General features: G+C 37.3%; 1 protein-coding gene across 1 annotated transcript in view; it reads right to left on the bottom strand.

Annotated features, from left to right (window-relative positions):
• Positions 1-20,339, bottom strand: part of KCNH8 (potassium voltage-gated channel subfamily H member 8) — a 361,687-nt gene that overhangs the window by 133,345 nt on the left and 208,003 nt on the right. Inside the window, exons 4-5 of the mRNA XM_026496942.4 lie at positions 16,454-16,581; positions 11,256-11,496 (exon numbers count right to left, since the gene is read on the bottom strand). Coding sequence (XP_026352727.2) covers positions 11,256-11,496; positions 16,454-16,581 — 369 coding nt within the window. The remainder of the gene's footprint in view (positions 1-11,255; positions 11,497-16,453; positions 16,582-20,339) is intronic.

Below are 20,339 nucleotides of genomic sequence, written 5' to 3'. Positions count from 1 at the left end.
GAATAACCACAAGCACTGCTTATTTCTTGTTGCCACCTGAGTAAGTTCATCCTCATTCCAGATGTTCAGCCCCCATGGTCTCTCACCCCACTTTCCTATCAACTTCTCTGATCACAGTTTCACATTCCATGACTAATACTGACCAGTTTTACATCTATTTCAAAATACACCAGAGATGTCTTTCCTGCAGTCATGGAATCATCTACACAACCTGGAGCAAGACTGCCACTGCTCTTTCACTGTCTGCTAAAAGTTTTTCACACTTTGGCAAATTTTCCCAATCATTATATAAGCTTCTCAAATATAAGGAGAACACCTTCAATTTCTTCAATACACTTTTCATCACCCAAAGTATGGAATCAGTTTTATGTCAAGGTTGCCTTTAAATAATTCTTAGTAGTTAATTCTAAGAAAGATTTCTAATTTTCTGGTGGGTAGGATGTCCAGCCAAGTTGAGATTAGCATCTCCTTGCTTCTATGCACATCTATAGGTCTCTCTTCTGCCAGACATGGATGGCATCTAATACCTAGCTTTTTGAATTGCTGAGCTCATCTCATACTCACCCTAGTGAACCATTTGCAGGGCCTTGAGAAGCTCTTGGTATGTTTGCAAAAGGCAGGCAGGGTACCACAACCTGTGGGATTTCTCAAGCTACCTGCTGTTTGCTTATTGGCACTGACTTGTTAAGGATTAGTTACTCTAAAGTGAGCTATACTGGGGCACCTGGGTGGTTCAGTCAGTTAAGTATCTGCCTTCAGCTCAAGTCATGATCCTGGGGTCCTGGGATCGAGCCTGGGATTGACCCCCAAATCGGGCTCCCTGCTCAGCGGGGAGTCTGCTTCTGCCTCTGGCCCCTCCTCCCCCCGTTCATGCTCTCTCTCTCTGCCTCTCTCTCAAATAAATAAATAAAATCTTTAAAAAAAAAGTGAACTATACTGTTTAAAAATAAAGAACAGCCGTCTGTGAGACCACATGAAAAAGCCATGGAGCCTGACTTTGGAAAAGAAGGCTATTGCCCAACTCAATGAGCCACACTTCCTATTTTGTTTGTCTGCACTATGGTAGTAAGTAAACATTAATCTACTGCTTACTATGGGTCAGATATGTATTAGCTGGAGAAACTAGAGAAATAAATATATTATTATCCAGTCCATGTCCTCTGGGAGCTCATAGTTTGTTTATGGTATATGTGTGGATTAGAGAAGAAACAGACAATTATGATATGGGGCTGAAAAGTGGGGGAGGGAAAGCATTTAAATGATGCATGAAAGAAACCTAACCTAGACTACTGATGATAGGGGTAAGAAGAGTTGAAAAGGTGATCTTGTAGAAGAGACCAAAGATGCTACTTCAAGGATAAGGAGAATTTTATTGGATAAAGAAGAGCTAAGGAGATGTCTTGTCCTCCTTTTTTTTCTGAGAGTAGCAACTATGAAAGATATAAAAATACAAAGTATGCAAGGAATGGCACCATTGAAGAACTGCTGGTGGTCCAGTATGGCTGGAGCCACAGGAAAAAGGAGAAAGTGACGGTAGATAAAAAGATAAGAGTCTAGACCATGAAGGGTATTCTAAACTATGTTGAGGAACTGTCGTGCACAATCATTTGAGTGACATCATATTGGTCCTCAACAAAAATTTAATGAATTAAACAATACATAATGAATTGCATCTAGGCCCAGGTGACCATAATGTTTTCTGTTATCTAAAATATTTAAAAGGGTGCCTGGGTGGCTCAATGGGTTAAGCATCAACTCTTGATTTTGGCTCAGCTCATGACCTCAGGGTTGTGGAATCAATCCCTGCATAAGGCTCCACGCTCAGTATGGAGTCTGCTTGAGATTCTTTTTCCCTCTTCCCCTCCCCCATCTCTATAAATAAATATTTTAAAAAACGAAATATAATATTTAAACAACTTCTCAATATATTCAATATATACTTGCTTTAAAAATTATTTATGTATTTCTTTATCTTAAAACTATTGGCATAATTAGAGGAGATTAAAAATAATCTAATTGGGGGCGCCTGGGTGGCACAGCAGTTAAGCGTCTGCCTTCGGCTCAGGGAGTGATACCGGTGTTATGGGATCGAGCCCCACATCAGGCTCCTATGCTATGGGCCTGCTTCTTCCTCTCCCACTCCCCCTGCTTGTGTTCCCTCTCTCGCTGGCTGTCTCTATCTCTGTCGAATAAATAAATAAATAAAATCTTTAAAAAAAAATCTAATTGGCAAATGCAAAATGCATAGGTTGAAATGGGAAATATAAATCATATAAATAATGTCATTTTTACTTAGAGAATATGATTTTTTTCATACTGTAAGGAAACGTACTTGAAAAAGGGGGAAAAAGGAGAGAATGACATAGCAGAGTTCATGTTTGGTAAGAGGCAAATGGAAAAAAAATCCCTTGGTAGTCTGCAATAAGTTTCTAAATCAAGAACTCACAATTTTCCTCTGGATTTCTAAATTTAGTAATATTCCATTTTTAATTTCCTTGCCCTGTTCAAAACAAGCACTATTGTTTCATATTTTATGAGCACATGCTCCTTCTCATAGTCTATTTACGGTAGTATGTAAGTCACAGGGCAGCATCATTCTCAGACGTGCGCTAAGACAATTTTCCTCCAAATCTACCATCTCACAAACATTTCAGATATAAACATAATGGACTCAGGTATATCACGCAATAAGTTTTATATTTGTCAGGCAAATACAATTCTATTTTCCATATATATCTAATCTCCTAAGGAAAAAAATAGAAAGAAAGAAATAACGATGATGCAATATTAATAACACTATTTTATCTGAATTACTCCATTAAATGAAATGACTGTTTAGTAGTAAAACAAATTTAGAAAGTGACATGCGCCTATAATTAGTATAAAAAATATTAGCATTTGCATTTCAACTAGAGCTTTACTGACTAATAAATGCTCTGAGGATAATGTGATTAAAAATGAAACTGTGAAAATATGTTATAAGGTGTATATGTTAATATTCTTTGGCCTAATAATTCCACCCCTTAAAATAATTCTAAACTCATATGATGTTTTCTTTACTTGGAATATCCTTCATTGAGACACACAGTTGATTGTTTCCTTGCTTTCCTCTGTCTTTATTTAAATGTCATATTCTTAATTCACATCCCTGCCCACTTCATTTGGGATTGCAACCCATTTCTTTTCCCTTCTCTGCTTTACTATTCTCCATCCAACTCACTACTATCTGACATCTTATACATTTCATTTATTTGTTTTTATTCCTGTTTATCTCTATTGTAATACAAATCCTATAAAGGCAAGGATCTCAGTTTGTTTTGCTATTCTATCTCTACCAACTAAAACACTGCATGGCAAACCATAAGCATTCAATATATATTTGTTGAGCTAGTGAATAAATATATTTTTCACAGAGATGTTCATTATAATTTTTTAAGTAGCAAAAAAAATCATCTTAAATGTGTAACAATTAAGACATGGTTAAGTAAACAGAAGAGTTCATTTATGGAATGGAATATTATGCGACTATTAAATGTTTATAAACACTTATAAAACAGAGAAATACTTACATAAAAATCTTACGTGAAAAAACAAGTCACCAAAATTTGTGTAGATTATGATCACAACCACATGAAAATAAACAGGGAAAACAACAACCAGAAAGATTGAATATGGAAACAACAGTGGTGCTGGGGTGGCTGTGATTGACGACCCTTTGTTTTCTCCACTGTTTCTATTTTAAAATTTATGTAATTAACATGGTCTACATGTCAACAGTGCCATGGTTGAAAAACTACCTACCCATGTGCCCATTTTACATGAACTTTAAAACCTTTCCATATAATTCAATCCTAAAATGATGCAACCATCCATACATAAAAGATGAACTACTCCTCAAGAAATTTTTAGGTTCATTTATTCTGAAAAGCCTAAAGAAGCAACAATGAAACTGACAGTTTATTTGCAAAAATAAATGCAATTAGTCTTTCCTTGAGTAGGTACTTTTAACTCAACCTATTTGGGGGCCCTTAAAAACAAAAATGAAAATAGTGCCTTACTGTTCAATGCACTCTTTTTTTTCCCCAAGGCTTTCTGACAAACAAAATCTCTTCACTTTTGAGATAAGACACTGGGTATGTTACACTTCTGTGGGAATCTGAAGTGGCTGAGTAGTTTTCTGGGATTTTTTTGGTTGTTGTTATTGTTTAATTATTGCTGTAACCTCAGGTTTAAATTTATTCACCAGAAAATAGCTGGTCAGTAGCCAAGTGGGTACTGATTCATGTCTAGTCAATGGTTAGTGTTCAATATAGCACATTCCACTTATTTAATACTCCAAATGTATTATCTGGAAATATATAGAAGGGATATTCTTGTAATTGGGTTAAAAACGCCCACCTGAGACAGAAATACCTAAAAATGCCCAAGTGGCTCAAATCTAAGCTATGGCTATGAATGCCATCTTGAGTTCTGCTTATTTAGAGACCCTATTACTCAATCCAAGATCAATGTGAAGGGTAGGGATGTGGGGGTGCAGATATAGGGGTATATGGCTGTGTAGGTTTCCATCGAAAGGAAGAGGGAGAACAGGAGAAAAAATGTAGATGAGGGCAGGAGAGGAAGAATGGGGCAGATGGGAGGAGAGAGTAAAAGGAGGGAGGGGCTCAAATACTAAGAGACAAATGAATGCTAACTTAAGCCTTCTAAATATGTAGTCTGGGAATACCAAGATGCCCAAAGCATTTGGTGCTAAGATTTATTTGAATTTCCTCATCACCATGAAATTTCAACCTTAATTATTGTTAGAAATCTTTCCCTTCAGTAATCAAGTCTGTATCTTTATTATTAGTCATCTGACTAAATGGGAAAATGACATATCTTTGTTTGCAATTTTCAGGAAAATGACTAAGTTTGACTTTGCTTGTGCAATAAAATAGCAATAAAATGTCTATAGTCTTTGAGGTTCCACTGAGATTTATATATTTTATCCTAACAGAAAAAGACATGCAAGAACGCTGAAAGAATTAAAGTATTTCTTTTCTTTTTTTTTTTTTTTTAAGATTTTATTTATTTAGTTGAGAGAGAGAGCCCACAAGCCTGGGAGAGAGGCAGAGGGAGAGGGAGCAGCAGACTCCCTGCTCAACAGGGAGCCTGATGGGTTGCTCAATCCCAGGAGCCTGGGATCATAACCTGAGCCAAAGGCAGACACTTACCCAAATGAGCCCCCCAGGCGCCCCAAGAATTAAAGTATTTCTTTTGAGGCTTGAATTTCTATTGGAGAGTAACAAACTACAGTTGAATGGTATAAGAACATTACTCTTCAGTTCCACATTAAGTGGGAAAAGGCATATCAATAAAGATTATGCACAATAAAGACAGGATTTGGGAAGAAGTTTTATAAAACAATCATGTGTCTACAAATATCAGTAGAAACTGGACACAGGGGTACCTGCGTGGCACAATCAGTTGGGTATCCAACTCTTGGTTTCAGCTCAGGTTGTGATTTTTGGGTCATGAGATGGAGCCCCTGCCTTTGGGATCCGAGCTCAGGTGTGGAGTCTGCTCAAAAGATTCTCTCTCCCTCTCCCTCTCCTTCTGCCCTTCCCCCTGCTCGATCTCTCTCTCTCTCAAATAAATAATCTTTCAAAAGAGAAGAATTGGAACACAGATCCAGTAAAATTATGAATTTGTTGAACAGAGAGAAGTCTCCAATACTCTAAAGCTAGTGATTAAGCCTTTAGCTAATGACTTCCTTCTCGACTGTTACTGGAAGCCCAGCTAGTGCCTTTCAGGCCTCATCAGAGCACGGCAGGCGAAAGGACGGGGAGCTGAAATGAAGATCAGTTTTGTTTTGTTTTTTTCCTTGTTCCTACAAGTGCTGATGGAAGAATGGTTGGGAGATGCACCTGGAATGATGGCCTCTAATATTATTTGTGGTCCTTTCAGTGCATGCCAAATAAAGGATGCCTTGACTTGGGCAGATGTAAGAGACCTTCTCTCAGCTTTTCTAAAAGGATGCTAAGCAAATCTGTCGAAGTAGCTATAAAAGCCTTAGATCCTTTAAGTGGTAAATGAGTCCCCAGACACTCGTGTTCTTGAAAGCTAAGGGATGTGGAATGTTCTGGTCTACCTTATTCCCATGATTAGCCGAACTTTCAGTTTGTATTAAAGAGTGCTTGTTTTCTGAAAAATAGTGGATATTAAACAAACTGAAGAGACAGAGGCTTGGTGACATTATTGACAATACTTATCAGTACTGATTAAACAGTGAGTAAATTTATTTCTTAATACAATAACCTCACTAAATCCTCACAATAATGCTACTATCCATTTTACAAGCAGGTTTAGGATTTTAGTCCAAGCTTGGTCAGTAATCAGCTGGATCTTGGATAAACTGCTTATGTTTTCTCTCTTTTCCTTCCTATGTATAAACAGATATACCTGCTTTAATGATGTCACAAGGTTATAATAATAATTAAATGAGAGGAAGAAAGAAAGATTCTGAGATAGCAAAATTTGGTGACATGTGAGTGAATAGAAGCATTAATTAATAGAGCATTAAGAAGGAGAAAAAAATGAAATAACCAGAAATGAAAATATAAATATATGCTCCTAAGACAAACTATGTGTAGAGTTCTATTCATTAGCTGGGGTAAAATCATTTGTAGATAAGTAAATTGTAGATAAGTAAATCATTTGTGAGTAAGTAAAAAAAAAAAAAGCATTAAACATCGAATGATTAGTAGTGCTGATTAATGAATTAAAGTCAAACCTACATATTTCTAAAATGGTTCCCACTGAGAACCAGTGAAATAGAACTACCTAAATCAGCACAAAGCATAACCTTAAAAACATAACATTGAGGAAAAAATACCTTTTGAATATGTATGAGGTGTTTGGGTTGTCATAATAACTGGGGAACACTGGTGGTGCGTGGTCGGTAGTAAGGTGGCTAGATGTTCAGTCCTGGCCAGTACGGTCTGCATAATGTATGACTGTCATTTATCCCACATGACTCTCAACTGTTCTGTTATGACTAAGGGGAATAGAGAGGAAACAGAAAGTACAAATGCACACCATGTTTCCTTTGACCTTTAGCTTTCTAAGGATTCTTAGAGAAACCAAGTCAGAGTTACAGCTTTAGGGCACAGCCTGTGATTTTAAGATAGGCTCACAGTGGAATGACAGAAGAAAGTGCGTTCTGTTCCTCTGGAAAGGATTTATCATTGAACCTCTCAAATGGTTCCTTGCAAGGGGTCACAGATGACAGAGCAGTGGCTTTTAAAAAATTTTAGAATGATGTAGCTATCAATAACAAAATATCCAATTAACAGTCGCCCCAATAATAGGAGCATTGTTATATCACCAAACCAGGAGTCCACACCCTCTCTCTTATGTCTCTCCTCGTGATTAAAGATGGCTGTAGTAATTACAATACATCATACCCTTCCATCCACACACCCTAAGGGGAAACAAAGGAATAGGGACACAAATATTTTCCCCCATATGTCTCTCTTCTTTTTTCAGAGGAAAAAATAATTTCCAAAAGATTCCATAGAAACAATCTCTATATATCCTATTGGATAGGACTGGTCACATACTTACCCCTACACCTGAAACTGGCTAAGGGGACTGGAATTACCACTGGCTTGGAATTCTCATAATTCATTCCATGGGTCCAGGGTACTGTTGCCTGCACAAAATTGGGCTCTTTGGGTTTCTGATAAGGAAATGGGGTAAGTAGTTATTGGACCTATGGGCATACCAGTTTTTGCCACCAAGCTTTCAAAGATTAAAACTATTAATTTCTGCATTCATGGAAGAAAGAGAAGGAAGTTGGCACTTTCTCTCATTTTCTGCCTCATTGCTATAAATAAAAGAAAGCAAGTTGAGTAGAATTTTTCGGAGAAAATGGAATCGTATTGGTTATAAACCCTTAAGAAACCTGATCCGATAACCAGGAGACCTGCGTGTACCACCAATTAGTTATAGGGCCTTGGGCATATCACTAGGGCTCAGTTTCCCACCTTTACATAAAGTAAGAAAGACTGGATTAGATAAATCACTAGTAGGTCACTTCTCATTTTAGGTTTCTGTAAGGCTTTGAGTCAGCAGCTAAATTATACATGATGATTTTCAAACTAAAAGTTATTTTATAACCACTTTGTAACTTACGGTTAAACCTTGTGCCCTATTGATCCTAAAGAATTAATGTGGTTTACGAAACAATCTATTTTAAGATGAAGAGAGTAGTTAGGAGAGATTCAAGCGCACCATTCGTATGTATAGTTTGACTAGTATAATAACACTCAGATACTTTATAGTGAATTTATCAGGGAAGAATATTTTTAAGTCAGTCTTCCCAAAAGAATTGTACTTAGTGGCCCAGAGAGGAATGAGTTCGGAGGTAAAAATAACATTAGAAGGTGCTGGATTAATCACAGTTAAACATTTCTTTAACATGGAATTTCTCAGAGGGTTTATAAAGGTAATGCACATTTTGAATCACCAAAAGAGATATATTATCTTCCAAGTTTCATTTTTACTATATATTCTTTTTTCATGGAACACTTAATTTTTCTCATTTAGAAAATAATCACATTACCTTACATTTCTATAGAGTGGTTCAAATAAGAAAATGTTTTGAAAGCGTCACGTTCTGCTATACAAAAGCCTTTCCTTCCCAAACCTCTTTTTAAACTACTTTTTAACAGTTCTGACCCAGTTGATTATAAGATGCCAATTTAACAACACTATTCTATAAATAGAAAAGAAACATGCTAAATATACATATAGATTTTGCCACACATACCAACTTAATACCTACTAAATGGTACCAGCACTGCCTTATTAGTATTGTAAAAATACAGTATTACAGGCTATGCACTCTATTCCTATTATTTTGATTGATTTCTCATTGATCATTTTTAGGTCACCTTTGTAAAATATTTCATAGAATAAAGGTTCTGGGAAACATACTTAAGAGAAATTCTCAACTCTTTCCCCAAATCTGTTAAAACAAATTGTAGATACATTTAAACTCATTTAAAAGAAAAAGAGCAGGAAGGCAGCCATAGCAAAGAGCAGTCAAGTTTTTACTGCTTATGAAAATATGTCAGTCAAGAAGGGATTCCAGGCTGGATCACTCTGAAACTGTTGGCAGCCAAAATCTCAAAATTCTAAAGTAATCTTTGTAGAAGGTAAACTGCATAAAAACAGGAGTGAATTTCCATTTCTTTGTCATGCTGCTAGTGAGGAATGGGTATTGCCTAACTAGAGGAACATGTGGCTGGCCCAGCATAGCAGAAATGTCAGTCACAACACAGAAGATTTAGGGGGAACCGGCAGGGGGCAAGCCAGACTCCTTGGTTTAGTAGAAGAAAGCAGCCTTAAAAAAAAAAAAAAAAAGCCAACCAACCAACCAACTCAACCCCCCAAAATTGTATAAAATATCTTTCTCATAAGTGTCAGTTCTGAGCGAAACATGTCATCATTGGCCAGTGAGCATATAGTACAGAAGTGGCTTGTAAGCCCTTAGAATTTCAAATATCTAGGAGCAAGGAAGAGTAGGAAGTTCAAGATACAACTGTGTCTGCATGACAGAATTGTAAACAATAATAATAATAATAATGATATGAAATATTTGTTAGGCAGACACTCAGGCATAATAGACATGTTGAGTGACTGTTCAAGTTCTTGAGAACTTTGAACGGGTCACAGGAAGTCTTTTTAGAGGGCTAATATTTGTGTGTGTCATCAGTGGGTAGAAGACATGAAGGTTAGCAAAGTAAAAGGATATAAAACCACAGTGGACTGGCGTATGGATACACCCAATTTGTTCACTAGCTGGAATGCTGTTATTTGCCATTTAACAGTGATCTTATATCGCTTTACTATGGTTACACCTTTCCAATGAGGAATGATTTAAGTTAAAAAAAAAAAATTAAAGATCTATTTCCTTGACTTTGCAGCCTTGCCAAGCTACCCAAGTAGACAACATTGCCATCTAGTGGTCTACCCATACTACAGCCACCACTTTTGGGGTGGGAGCAGGGGTCCTAACAGCTTTGAGGGGGGTTCCCAGTAAATGCAATGGTAATGGTGGTGCCAAAGCCACACCAAGAGCATACAAACTCATCCAGAGAAAATGTGCTAACATTCAGTTGGAGAACTCACTCTGGCCCCGAAGCTTTACCGCTCCACGGAGAAAAAAAGTACCATCACCACTGAAATGAGGGTTGGATCTGCCTCATTTATTTTCTTTCTCTGAACTTTTAAGATCCATTTCTCATTTCTTTGTTCACTTACCTTTCAAAAACATTTTCCAAACATTTTTTCATCTTTACAAGAAGGATGTTGCCCTCTATCACCATGACCATGTAAAGAAGCAGGTATCAGTTTACCAATGATGGTCAAGAATTCCACAGGGATGGATGAAAGGGACAAGGGACACTTCTCTACTACCTTTGCAATTTCCTGTGAATCTACACACACACACACACACACACACACACACACACACACACACACACACTCCTACCTCTACAGGGAGTCAATCTAAGCCTTAATGGAGATATAGGATTTGTCTTAGAATGAACAAGAAAGAGCTAGGCTTTGGTCTGAACAGATGAAGACTTAAGGGACAGGGAAATAGGAAGAGGCTTATAAGAGTGGAGCACAGACAGCTTCAGCTGAGGTTCCCAATATTCTAGAGATAAATATTCTTAGCAAGCATCCCTTGGGACCTCTTTTTAAGTTAAAATCAGATACTCCCTGCTTCTCCTGATTGACTGGAAGCCTTATGTAATCCTTCATTCTGCAACCAGGCCACCTATGGCAACAGCCACCAAAATGCCAGAAAGGCATGGAAGGGTATGAGAATCATGCCCAAGACTGGACCATTATCAGACCACTGATGGGTTCTTGCCAAGCCCCATCTCTGACCCTGTGCGATTAAGATCATGATGGATATGAGAGTACCAACAAAATAGCCATTAAGTCTTTTTTAGCCTATTTTTGACAAAACAAGGATAGAAACACAAAACATGGGTTTAGATCTATTTGGCTAAAGGAACAGTGAGAAAGCTGGAAGAGGCAATTTTCAGAAATCCAAATATGTGCTTTTCCAGAATTTGCATCAGAGGCTTAGTCATGCCCATGCAAATGGATCTTAGTTCAAATTCATGTCAGAAAAATCTGGAACACACTTACTTCCTCTATGCAAATCCTCTAGGAAAGCAGCCGTTGGTTCTTACCTATAATAAAAAGAATCTCCACTGCAATGTCACTGACTGTTGTGCTCCGAGTCGTGGACAGGTCATCGTTGCCAATAAAGCAAACGTTGTAAGGTACGGTCACGGCAACATAGAACGTCGCCAACAGAATAAGCCAGTCCCAGCCAGCTTTAAAAGTGCTAAAATGCAAAAGTATGAATTTGGACTTTTTTGCATCAGAAACTTTATACTCCGGAAATGCTGGTTTATCTACAAAAACATTCTGTGGATAAAGACAAAAAGGAGAGAAGGGAGACACAACGTTAGAAGCAAGGATCACACAGCCTCAACCACACTTCTGTGAGGAGGGTCACTCATACACACAGTGCCCATGCATTTTACAAACGACTTTTAGAAGTTGGTGATGCAAAAAGTAGAGCTGTACAGACTAAAACTGAGCAGAGATCTTTGTTGTAAGTAATAGGAATATGCAGAATTTAGTCATGAATGTTAAGTGAATAATCTAGACTTTGTTCATTAAGAACAAAAAGATCATTACCTAAAATGTCACCTGTACACATCCACAGTTGCAAGGATTACACACACTGGAAACACAAAGATACATTTATATTTCTATTGTCATGGGGCCATTCCATATACTTGTAGTTCTGAGATGATAGTCCTTATCTAACGGGTATATTTGACCCGGAATTCTTCTAATAATAGCAAAGTTACCGTTTTTCTTCCCAAAAAGGATATAGAGATATATAATCAATGTTCTATGGTTAATAGCTATTTACATTTCTTCCAAAATATAACCAGGTTGTGCTAACTACTTGGGTTTTGCGCTGTGGTTGTTGATGAAGTTTCAGGTTGGGAACCCACATCTCATACCCTTGATTGGCATGGATTCATCCTGACACTAGCTAGCCCTTGTAAAGATGGCAAAGTAAGAAGCGGTTACTTAAGAGTTATTGAAGTCATAGGAGGAGAAAGGCAGTGTTCACTGTGCAGCTGATTAAATGCAGAAGAATAGCTGGAGTTTTATAACTGCAAAAGCACTTCACTTTGAAAGCAGTCCAAATTGAGGAACTATCCTTTATTGCTATGAGACAAAGGGAGGCCAACAATAGCATGTGTGGAAATTTGACAAGCCTATGACCAGATACTTGCAGACCTTGCTTTGACCTCAATTAATGAGAAATACAAGATCGGTAATGGAAACTTAAATTTGAAAGTTAAGTTGAATGAAGTGAGCAGTTAAAAGTTTTGGAATACATGTGACTTGCAGGTCACGGTGTGTTTTCTTGTTTCAGCCATTGAGGAAAGGGCAAATTCATGTGGAATGTTCAGGGGTTCCTGAAGTACTTGAGGATTCAAGAAAGGTCAGAGCCATCAGGAATACTTTGCTCTTTAGTGATAACTGTGAGTGACCAAATATTTTCGCTACCTTCATAGTAATGCACCCCCTACCTTTTCCCTTGGTAGGCATTCTCAACACATTTCTACTTCCTGTTAATATTCTCACTCAACCCACACAGGTGCCTCATAATGCCAGGATTTCGTGGTGAGGGACTACTTCACTACTTCCAGAAGGTTCTTTGATGCCCATCTGCCACTGCATCTCTGTTCCACTTAATTCCCTGAAACTTGACCTGCCTCTTTTGCCTCATTCCCTAGTTTCCAGAAATAAATGTAAAGGATGGGCTTTGGCACCAAACCGGGAAGAGGAGGGTGAAGTACACCTATTGGGCTTCTCATTAAGGTTTAGGTAGGTGCATAGAAGAAGAGATAGTTAGGGTCCGTAAGTATTAATCACCTGTAAGTACGTACTTCTACTTACAGAAGGACATGATGGATTCTCATATAATTCTTTTTTAAATATAAGACATTAGTAGAGAAGCCATGGGGAAATACCTCAATTTCTATCTGAGTAAGTCTTTTGCTATCATATTATAGAGATTAAAACTTCACCTTGTTTGAGGGAGATGCCAGCTCTGGGAGTGAGGATTGGGAAAACGCAGGAAGTATTTTCTTTGGATTATGCTGGATTTCTTTGGATCATGAGGCATTAGTGATGCTGACGCGAGAAGTCAGCAATATATCAGTTATCTCCAAAAGTCAGGAAATAAATCACACTATTTCCTTTTTATAGGGTACTTAAAACATATCCCTTCGAATTATTTTAAAAGATACTAAGAATTCATTATACCTCAGATTAGGCTTAAATTGTGAAGAGTTTTTTTAACTCAAATCCTGTACATTGTGACACGTTCACCTGAGTAAAAAAATAGATCCTCCTCTCCTCCCACCACCAGATTCGTAAAGTTTTATCAAAACCCTTTGAATGGAAGAAAATTTCTTATAATTGGGAAGTATGCTTTTAGCACGTTGGGGGAAAGAGATCTATTATTTATAACCCTGAAACACGGGGTTTGCCTAAGGAAAAATGCAACCAACTATTCTCAATTTTAGTTATATATTATTTCTTAATTTCGAAGCATATTCTTTAGTACCAGTGGTGTTTTAGCGGTTTAACCTCTCCAAATTATTGAAACACAATGGTTAAAGCAAAAGCCTAACTAAGGTAACTGTTTCCTAAACCATTTTTGTAACTTTTCTTTGAAACTAACTTTTGCATGAGCAAAGAGATGGGGGAAAATGTTTCGATAATCACTGCACCAAGTCCCAGGGAAGCGTTTGCCCCTGGTACCCAGCTGGTAATATTTGGGCATTTAAAGCACTCTCCTTTCAAGCTCCCAAGTGCTCATGTGATCTTAACATCTCCTTGCGTTAGACACATTTGCAGCATCACGTCGTTGTGTAACAGAGTAACTAATCAAAGAAAGCAGAAATTCAGTACCTTTTCTAAGATGTACCCGGCGGGCAGAGCCAGGACTCAAAGGTGTTACATGCTGATCCTCAAGCCGTGCTAATGTCCTGATGAGTTCATTTGCCTATGGTTGAATCATGTATTCCTATTTCCACAGAACTGTATCAGAGCACTGTGGCTTTGAGTCAGAACATTCACAGCTGGGGCCCACATCCTGCTTCTACTTTTGAGATCTTGAGTAAGTTCTTTTCCATCATTAAAATGGAACTAATAAGAATTATATCTAGTACTGGCTTACTATAGAAGTCAAATAATACGATGTAAGTAAAAGGAATTTGTAAAGAGCAAAGAGTTGTAAAAATCTTGAGAATTTGTGTGTGGATGTTATTATAACCAGAATTCCCCCAAAATGGATTGTGCAGCTGATAAACGGTCTGGATCATTTTTTCCTCTTCTTCCTTCTCTCCTCCTGCCGTCTTTAGCCACTCTGCTCTCCTTGAAAAGAGGTAGTGAACAGGGCCAGTCCTCATTTTTGACATTACTTTTAGAAATAAGATACTACCTGTATTGTCGGAGTCACTTTGTTGATTAGACCTCCTTACTTACTAGGTATTATTTTAATGTTCCCCCTCCTCATGTTTGTATTTCTTAACTGATTGGCAATTTAGCAAATTAGCTAAGTGATGGGAATTAGGATCTTTTAAATCAGATTTTTAAGTACTCTTCTGTACTTTGTTGGATCTAAAGGGAAAAACAGCGTGTTCAGCAAACACATTTTGAAGCTTAGTAATACTTGCTATGTTTAAATGATTTTCAACTAAAGGGTAGAAGATAGTGTCAGCTTTCAGCATTACAGAATCTCTGGCTAATATTTGTTTAGGTGCTTTGTTGGTTGACCTGCATAGAATCAAGCCCAGATGCGGTTACCTTTGTTTCTTCCTGGAACTTGTTTAACGTCACTAAGGCTGGCTTAGTAACTGAAGGGAGATGTAAATAGGGACCAGGGGAAGGATCCATAGATCAAGAGGTGGTCACTCTTTCAAGTGGATCCCTGGACTCTCAGCAAATCAATGTGACACAAAGGCACAGTTTTCCCCAGAAAATCTTTATACTAAGACAGGCCAAAATAAGCAGGGTGTGACTCTTAATGGTGATGCCTGGCAGGTCGGCCCCAGCATGGGTGGCGGTCCTAGAGAACAAATGGATCAAAACAGCTTGTTCTGGTTTCCAGAAAGAAATCACACTGAAGCAGAAGGAGCTTTGCAGCACTTTCTCGTCCGATCTCCCACCCCGCAGGGCTCGGGCACCTTTCCTGTCCACTACAGAGAACCGGATACTTTGTATGTCTGATACCTGGCTGTTTCATAAACACACGTGTATTAGCTAGTCTCCAGCTTTCCATGGAAAAAGGAAGATGCCAAAGGAACCCCCTGGGTCCCTAACTCCCAGAACTTCTGGACCTTGGATTGATTCCAAAATAGCTCTGCTTGTTTGATGTGACTTTTTCTAATGTCACTGGCAAATGAGATCCTGAGTATTTGTATCTACCACACATAGTCACACATCCCACAAAGATGTTATGTTCTGAAGACTCCACAGTGCACATGAATGATATTACCATCATTTGAAAAAGTATCTCTGAATACCTATAACCAAACAGACAAGAGTTCTGGGTTTCTCAGTGACATCTTTCAGTATTAAGAACTAATTATAAACTTTGCGTGAAACCCTGTAAGATGTGTATCATGCAAAACTGTGCAGAGGTTCACCTTTTTGAAGCACAGTGACTTGCTGGGGCTTTTGACAGTTGGTACCAGGTTTCAGAAAGTAGCCCTACTGTCATTTACCACGAGTGCAACTTTTGACAAAATGGTATGATATGAAGCATAGAATTTCAAATCGAATATTCTGTTGTGTGAAATTTCCAACTCTGTTTTATATAAGATGTAAATTTTTAAATGGAGTAATGACTTTGATTTGTTCATTGTCCTCCTGGATAAAAGCATTAAGTGAAATTAGATAAAGTGCAAAATAGATGGAACTAAAATTAAATTTGAGAAATTTTAACCAACAAACTACAAATGTGTAATATGACTCGGTGCATCATCTTGTTCATAAAATGTAACCAGTATGTCCCCATTCACAGCGTCCCCTGTACCGTATTGTACTGACTACAGTGATATTCTAATCTCTGTGCTGTGATAACACTATGATTAAGCACTTTTATTGCAGAAACGCCTCCTGATTGCTGACCTTTTCTAGTTTATTCTTTATAGGAAAGCACAAACCAAAGTGCAAAAAAATCTAGGAAAGCCAATAAATGAGTAATTGGAGCCTTTCTTTAGTGAATCAAATATTGGCACCAGGGGAAACTCTAGCATTCGTAGTGTACACACATACCACCTACATTATTTATTTTCAATTTGTTCTTTTCTCTTCTTTGTAGGTGCCCAGAGATGTGATAAAGGACCGCTCGGCTCCGTCTCCGGGCTGAGTCAAAGTGGGTCCCTGCTCTTGATCTTCCTTTGGCTCTGTCTGGGGGAAAATAAAACTCATTAAGCACCAATGAATGCATCATTTCATCCCAAGAAAGTCAAGTTTTGACAGTTGCCTTTCAAGACACACAGTACATGTTTTTCAACACTTAAACTTACCTGCTGCCTCCTAACGACATCTATTTAATTTTAGTTCTTTACAATTTATATATTTTTTTGGCATCATATTACCTGCATTAATTTTTTAAATTACAGTAAAACATACAGGAGCATAGAGGAAATTTCAAACAGTTCAGAAAAACATTACATCAAAAGTCAAAAAAACATTACTCCTATCTTCCTGCTATTCAACATTCATATCCTAATTCAGCTCCCAATATTTTTTCTTGGTATTTTTCCAGTTCCAATGCTATATCAACATTTATATTTATTTTTCTTTGCATAAATGGAAGTTTCCAAGAAAAACTCTTTTTTAAAAAAGATTTTATTCATTCATTTATTTATTTGAGAGAGAGGGAGAGAGAGAGAGGGAGAGCATGTACAGGGGGAGGGGGAGAGGGAGAAGCAGACTCCCCATGGTGAAGGGAAACTGAGGCAGCTAAATCCCAGGACCCCAGGATCACAACCTGAGCAGAAGGCAGACACTTAAACGCTTAACTAACTGAGCACCAAGGTACCCCATAAAAACTCTTTACATAATCTTTTTTCACCTCAAAGTAACTTGTAAATCATTCTAAATATGTATGTTATTTGCATTTATTTTTATGAATTCTATTCATATTATTTTTGCCAGTATTAAAGTTACATTGGTATTTTTTTATTTACTTGCAAGAGCTCTTTGTGTACTAATTGCCATTTTCTTGTCATAAATGCTGCCAACAGTGCTCCCATTTTGTTACTCGTCTTTGAATTTTATTTATTCAGTATAGAAATTTTTAATTTTTATGTTGTCAGATTTAATGATGTACCCATTGTGGTGTCTAGACATTATGTCCTGCGTAGCCAAACTGCCATTCACTAAAACATTGTTTTAAAAGTCTATGCATGCTTTCTTCTGACATCTTTATTTTTTTTTTATTTTTGACATTTATATCTTTAATCCAATTGGACTTTATTTCAGTAAAATTAGGTAGATATCCAGCTATTATTTTCTTCCCAAAGGGCTACTATCCAAGAGGAATAAAAAATGTTATATGACATTAAGAAACACTTAGTCTTTATTTGGTTAGTCGGTCAACATACAATTTCATCCTAAATGAATTGTATCTATATTACAGTGAGTGCAAAATATAAAAATTAAAAACTATTGTTTATCTAAGCTTCATCATCCAATCTCTGTAGTATTACAAAGGCTCTTTGATTTCTCTCTTTCATAAAAATGATGTGGTTTGGTTGCTATGGTGGGGAAACCATATAACTATTATCGATAGCTACTGTGTGCCCATCCTTGTTCTATTTATTATTTCAATTAATCCTCATAAATATCCACTGAGATTAGTATTATTATCCTCCATTTATAGATGAGAAACCTGAAAGGCTTAATATGATCACGCAGCTAGTAAGGAATAGAGGCAGTATGTGAAGCTGGACTGGTTCAAAGTTCCTACTCCTCCCACACATAGTGGGAGCAGGAATACTGCCTGGTTGTTGACTGTCACTTAGAGTAATGTGTATCGTTGTCCCTGCCCATCTGAGATTGGACTCCAAGTCTTTCAAGGACTTTAACTGCACCCAATTCCCACTCTACACTGGCATGCTTTTAATGACCAGAAAATAGGGTGTTTTATTCCCTGCAAAAGTCTAATCTGATGTTACATGGGTTTTTTTAATTGTTCACCTTTTGCTTCTTCTTTTGAAAGAATGTTTAAAATAAAATACGATACATTACTATAGGCTTGAATCACTAAAAACAGATTAAGAAACAAAAACAACATCAAAAGGGGCACTTTGTTTTGGAAACTCATGGCTGGACAAGCACATTTCATTGTCTTGTTAAAGGTTAAGATCGTGTGTTCATGTGTTCAGATTTTTGGTCTATACGGAACTCATCTTTTTTTAAAGATTTTATTTATTTATTAGGGAGAGAGAGAGCGAGCGTGTGCACAAGCAAGGGGAGCGGCAGGCAGAGGAAGAGGGAGAAGCCGTCTCCCCACTGAGCAGGGAGCCCGATGCAGGGCTCAGTCTCAGGGCCCTGAGATCATGACCTGAGGTGAAGGCAGACGCTCAACTGACTGAGCCACCCAGGGACCCCTACACAGAATTCTTGAACAGTGTTTTTAAAAATGTAATTATTAATCCAGCCAGGCATAATTTTAAATGTATTTACATATGAAAACAGCCAGAGTTTTAAAAACCATGTCTATAGGAATATGGTGGGAAAGGCCCATGGGCTGCTTCTACCAGTTGGTATCAAAATGCCAGGTTGAATTACAATGGTAACTACCAAGTGGACCAGATTAGAGAGACTAATGACAGATAATAAGCCAATTCCCTTCTCCGTGGAGAAGTCTAATTAATACTTGAGATTTTCCAAAGGAAACAACAGTAATTTTTTTAGTCTTAAAAAAGGGCCCCTCAAAGGGAAATAGCAAAAAAAAAAAAAACAAAAAAACAAAAAACATATCTATCTTGATCTTGGTTCTAAATGGAAGAAAAGAAGTTTTCCTTAAAACGTTTTCATTACAATCTAATTCTTGTGCAGGATTGAATTGAAAATCATTCTAACCAATGTGTCTAAAAATCTCCCAAGCAGAGGAAGCTCTTTTTGCCCACAGGTCCTGTCCCTGTGTTTTAATAAAACCACCCTTTCTACACTGAAAAAGAAAATAAATATATAAAGTAAAATAAAATAAAATGAAATAAAATAAAATCTCCCTAGCAGAGAAATGAATTTAAAATGCTCCTGGGTTGATGGCTCCTGTCTGAAAAAAAAAAAAGAAAAAAGAAAAAGAAATCACAAATAGAATAGGGAGCAACTTATTTTTTAAAAATATATACAAAGTACTCATGACAGCAATATTTGTAATTTGCACATATACACAAACACATAAGCATATATATATATATATATATATAACACAGACATGTGTGTTTGTTCATATAACTAGAATAAACCCAATGTCCATAAACAAAAGAATGTATAAACAAACTATGGTAGAGATAGAATATTAAAATTCTATTAATGGACATATGTAGGAATAAATGGAAAATGAATGAAATAGTGTCCACCTGTTAGCATAGAAATATCTCAAAAACATAAGAATGAGTACAAAAGAAAGAACACAGACAACAAAGCAACATATTTATAATGTTCACACACATGCAAAACTGAGGAACATATATTCAGGGGAACATATGTGCTGTAAAACTACACATAATCAACACACATATGTGTGCATTATAATTGGATTCAGTGGGCGTCTGAGTGGTGCAGTCGGTTAAGCATCTGACTCTTGGTTTCAGCTCAGATCTCGATCTCAGGGTCATGAGATCGAGTCCAACGCCAGGCTCTGGGCTCAGTGCGGAGTCTGCTTCAGATCCTCTCTCCGTCTCCCTCTGTCCCTCCCACTCGTGCTTTCTCTCTCTCTCTCAAATAAATAAAATGTTAAAAAAAAAAAAAAGAAAAAAGAAGTGGACCCAGGAAACTAAACTACACATATATCATATATAAGTTTTAACAAAAAAAACATTTCACAACAGATAAAGGACAAGACTAAAGTGGTATCAGATCACTTAGCTGTGGGAACTGACTCAGTTCTTTGGTGTGGTGGCCAGGTTGGGGGGGTGGGGACAACAATT

This window comes from Ursus arctos, unplaced genomic scaffold, assembly GCF_023065955.2.
Source record: "Ursus arctos isolate Adak ecotype North America unplaced genomic scaffold, UrsArc2.0 scaffold_20, whole genome shotgun sequence".
Taxonomy (NCBI): Eukaryota; Metazoa; Chordata; class Mammalia; order Carnivora; family Ursidae; genus Ursus; species Ursus arctos.
This window is presented reverse-complemented; position numbering and strand designations above follow the sequence as displayed.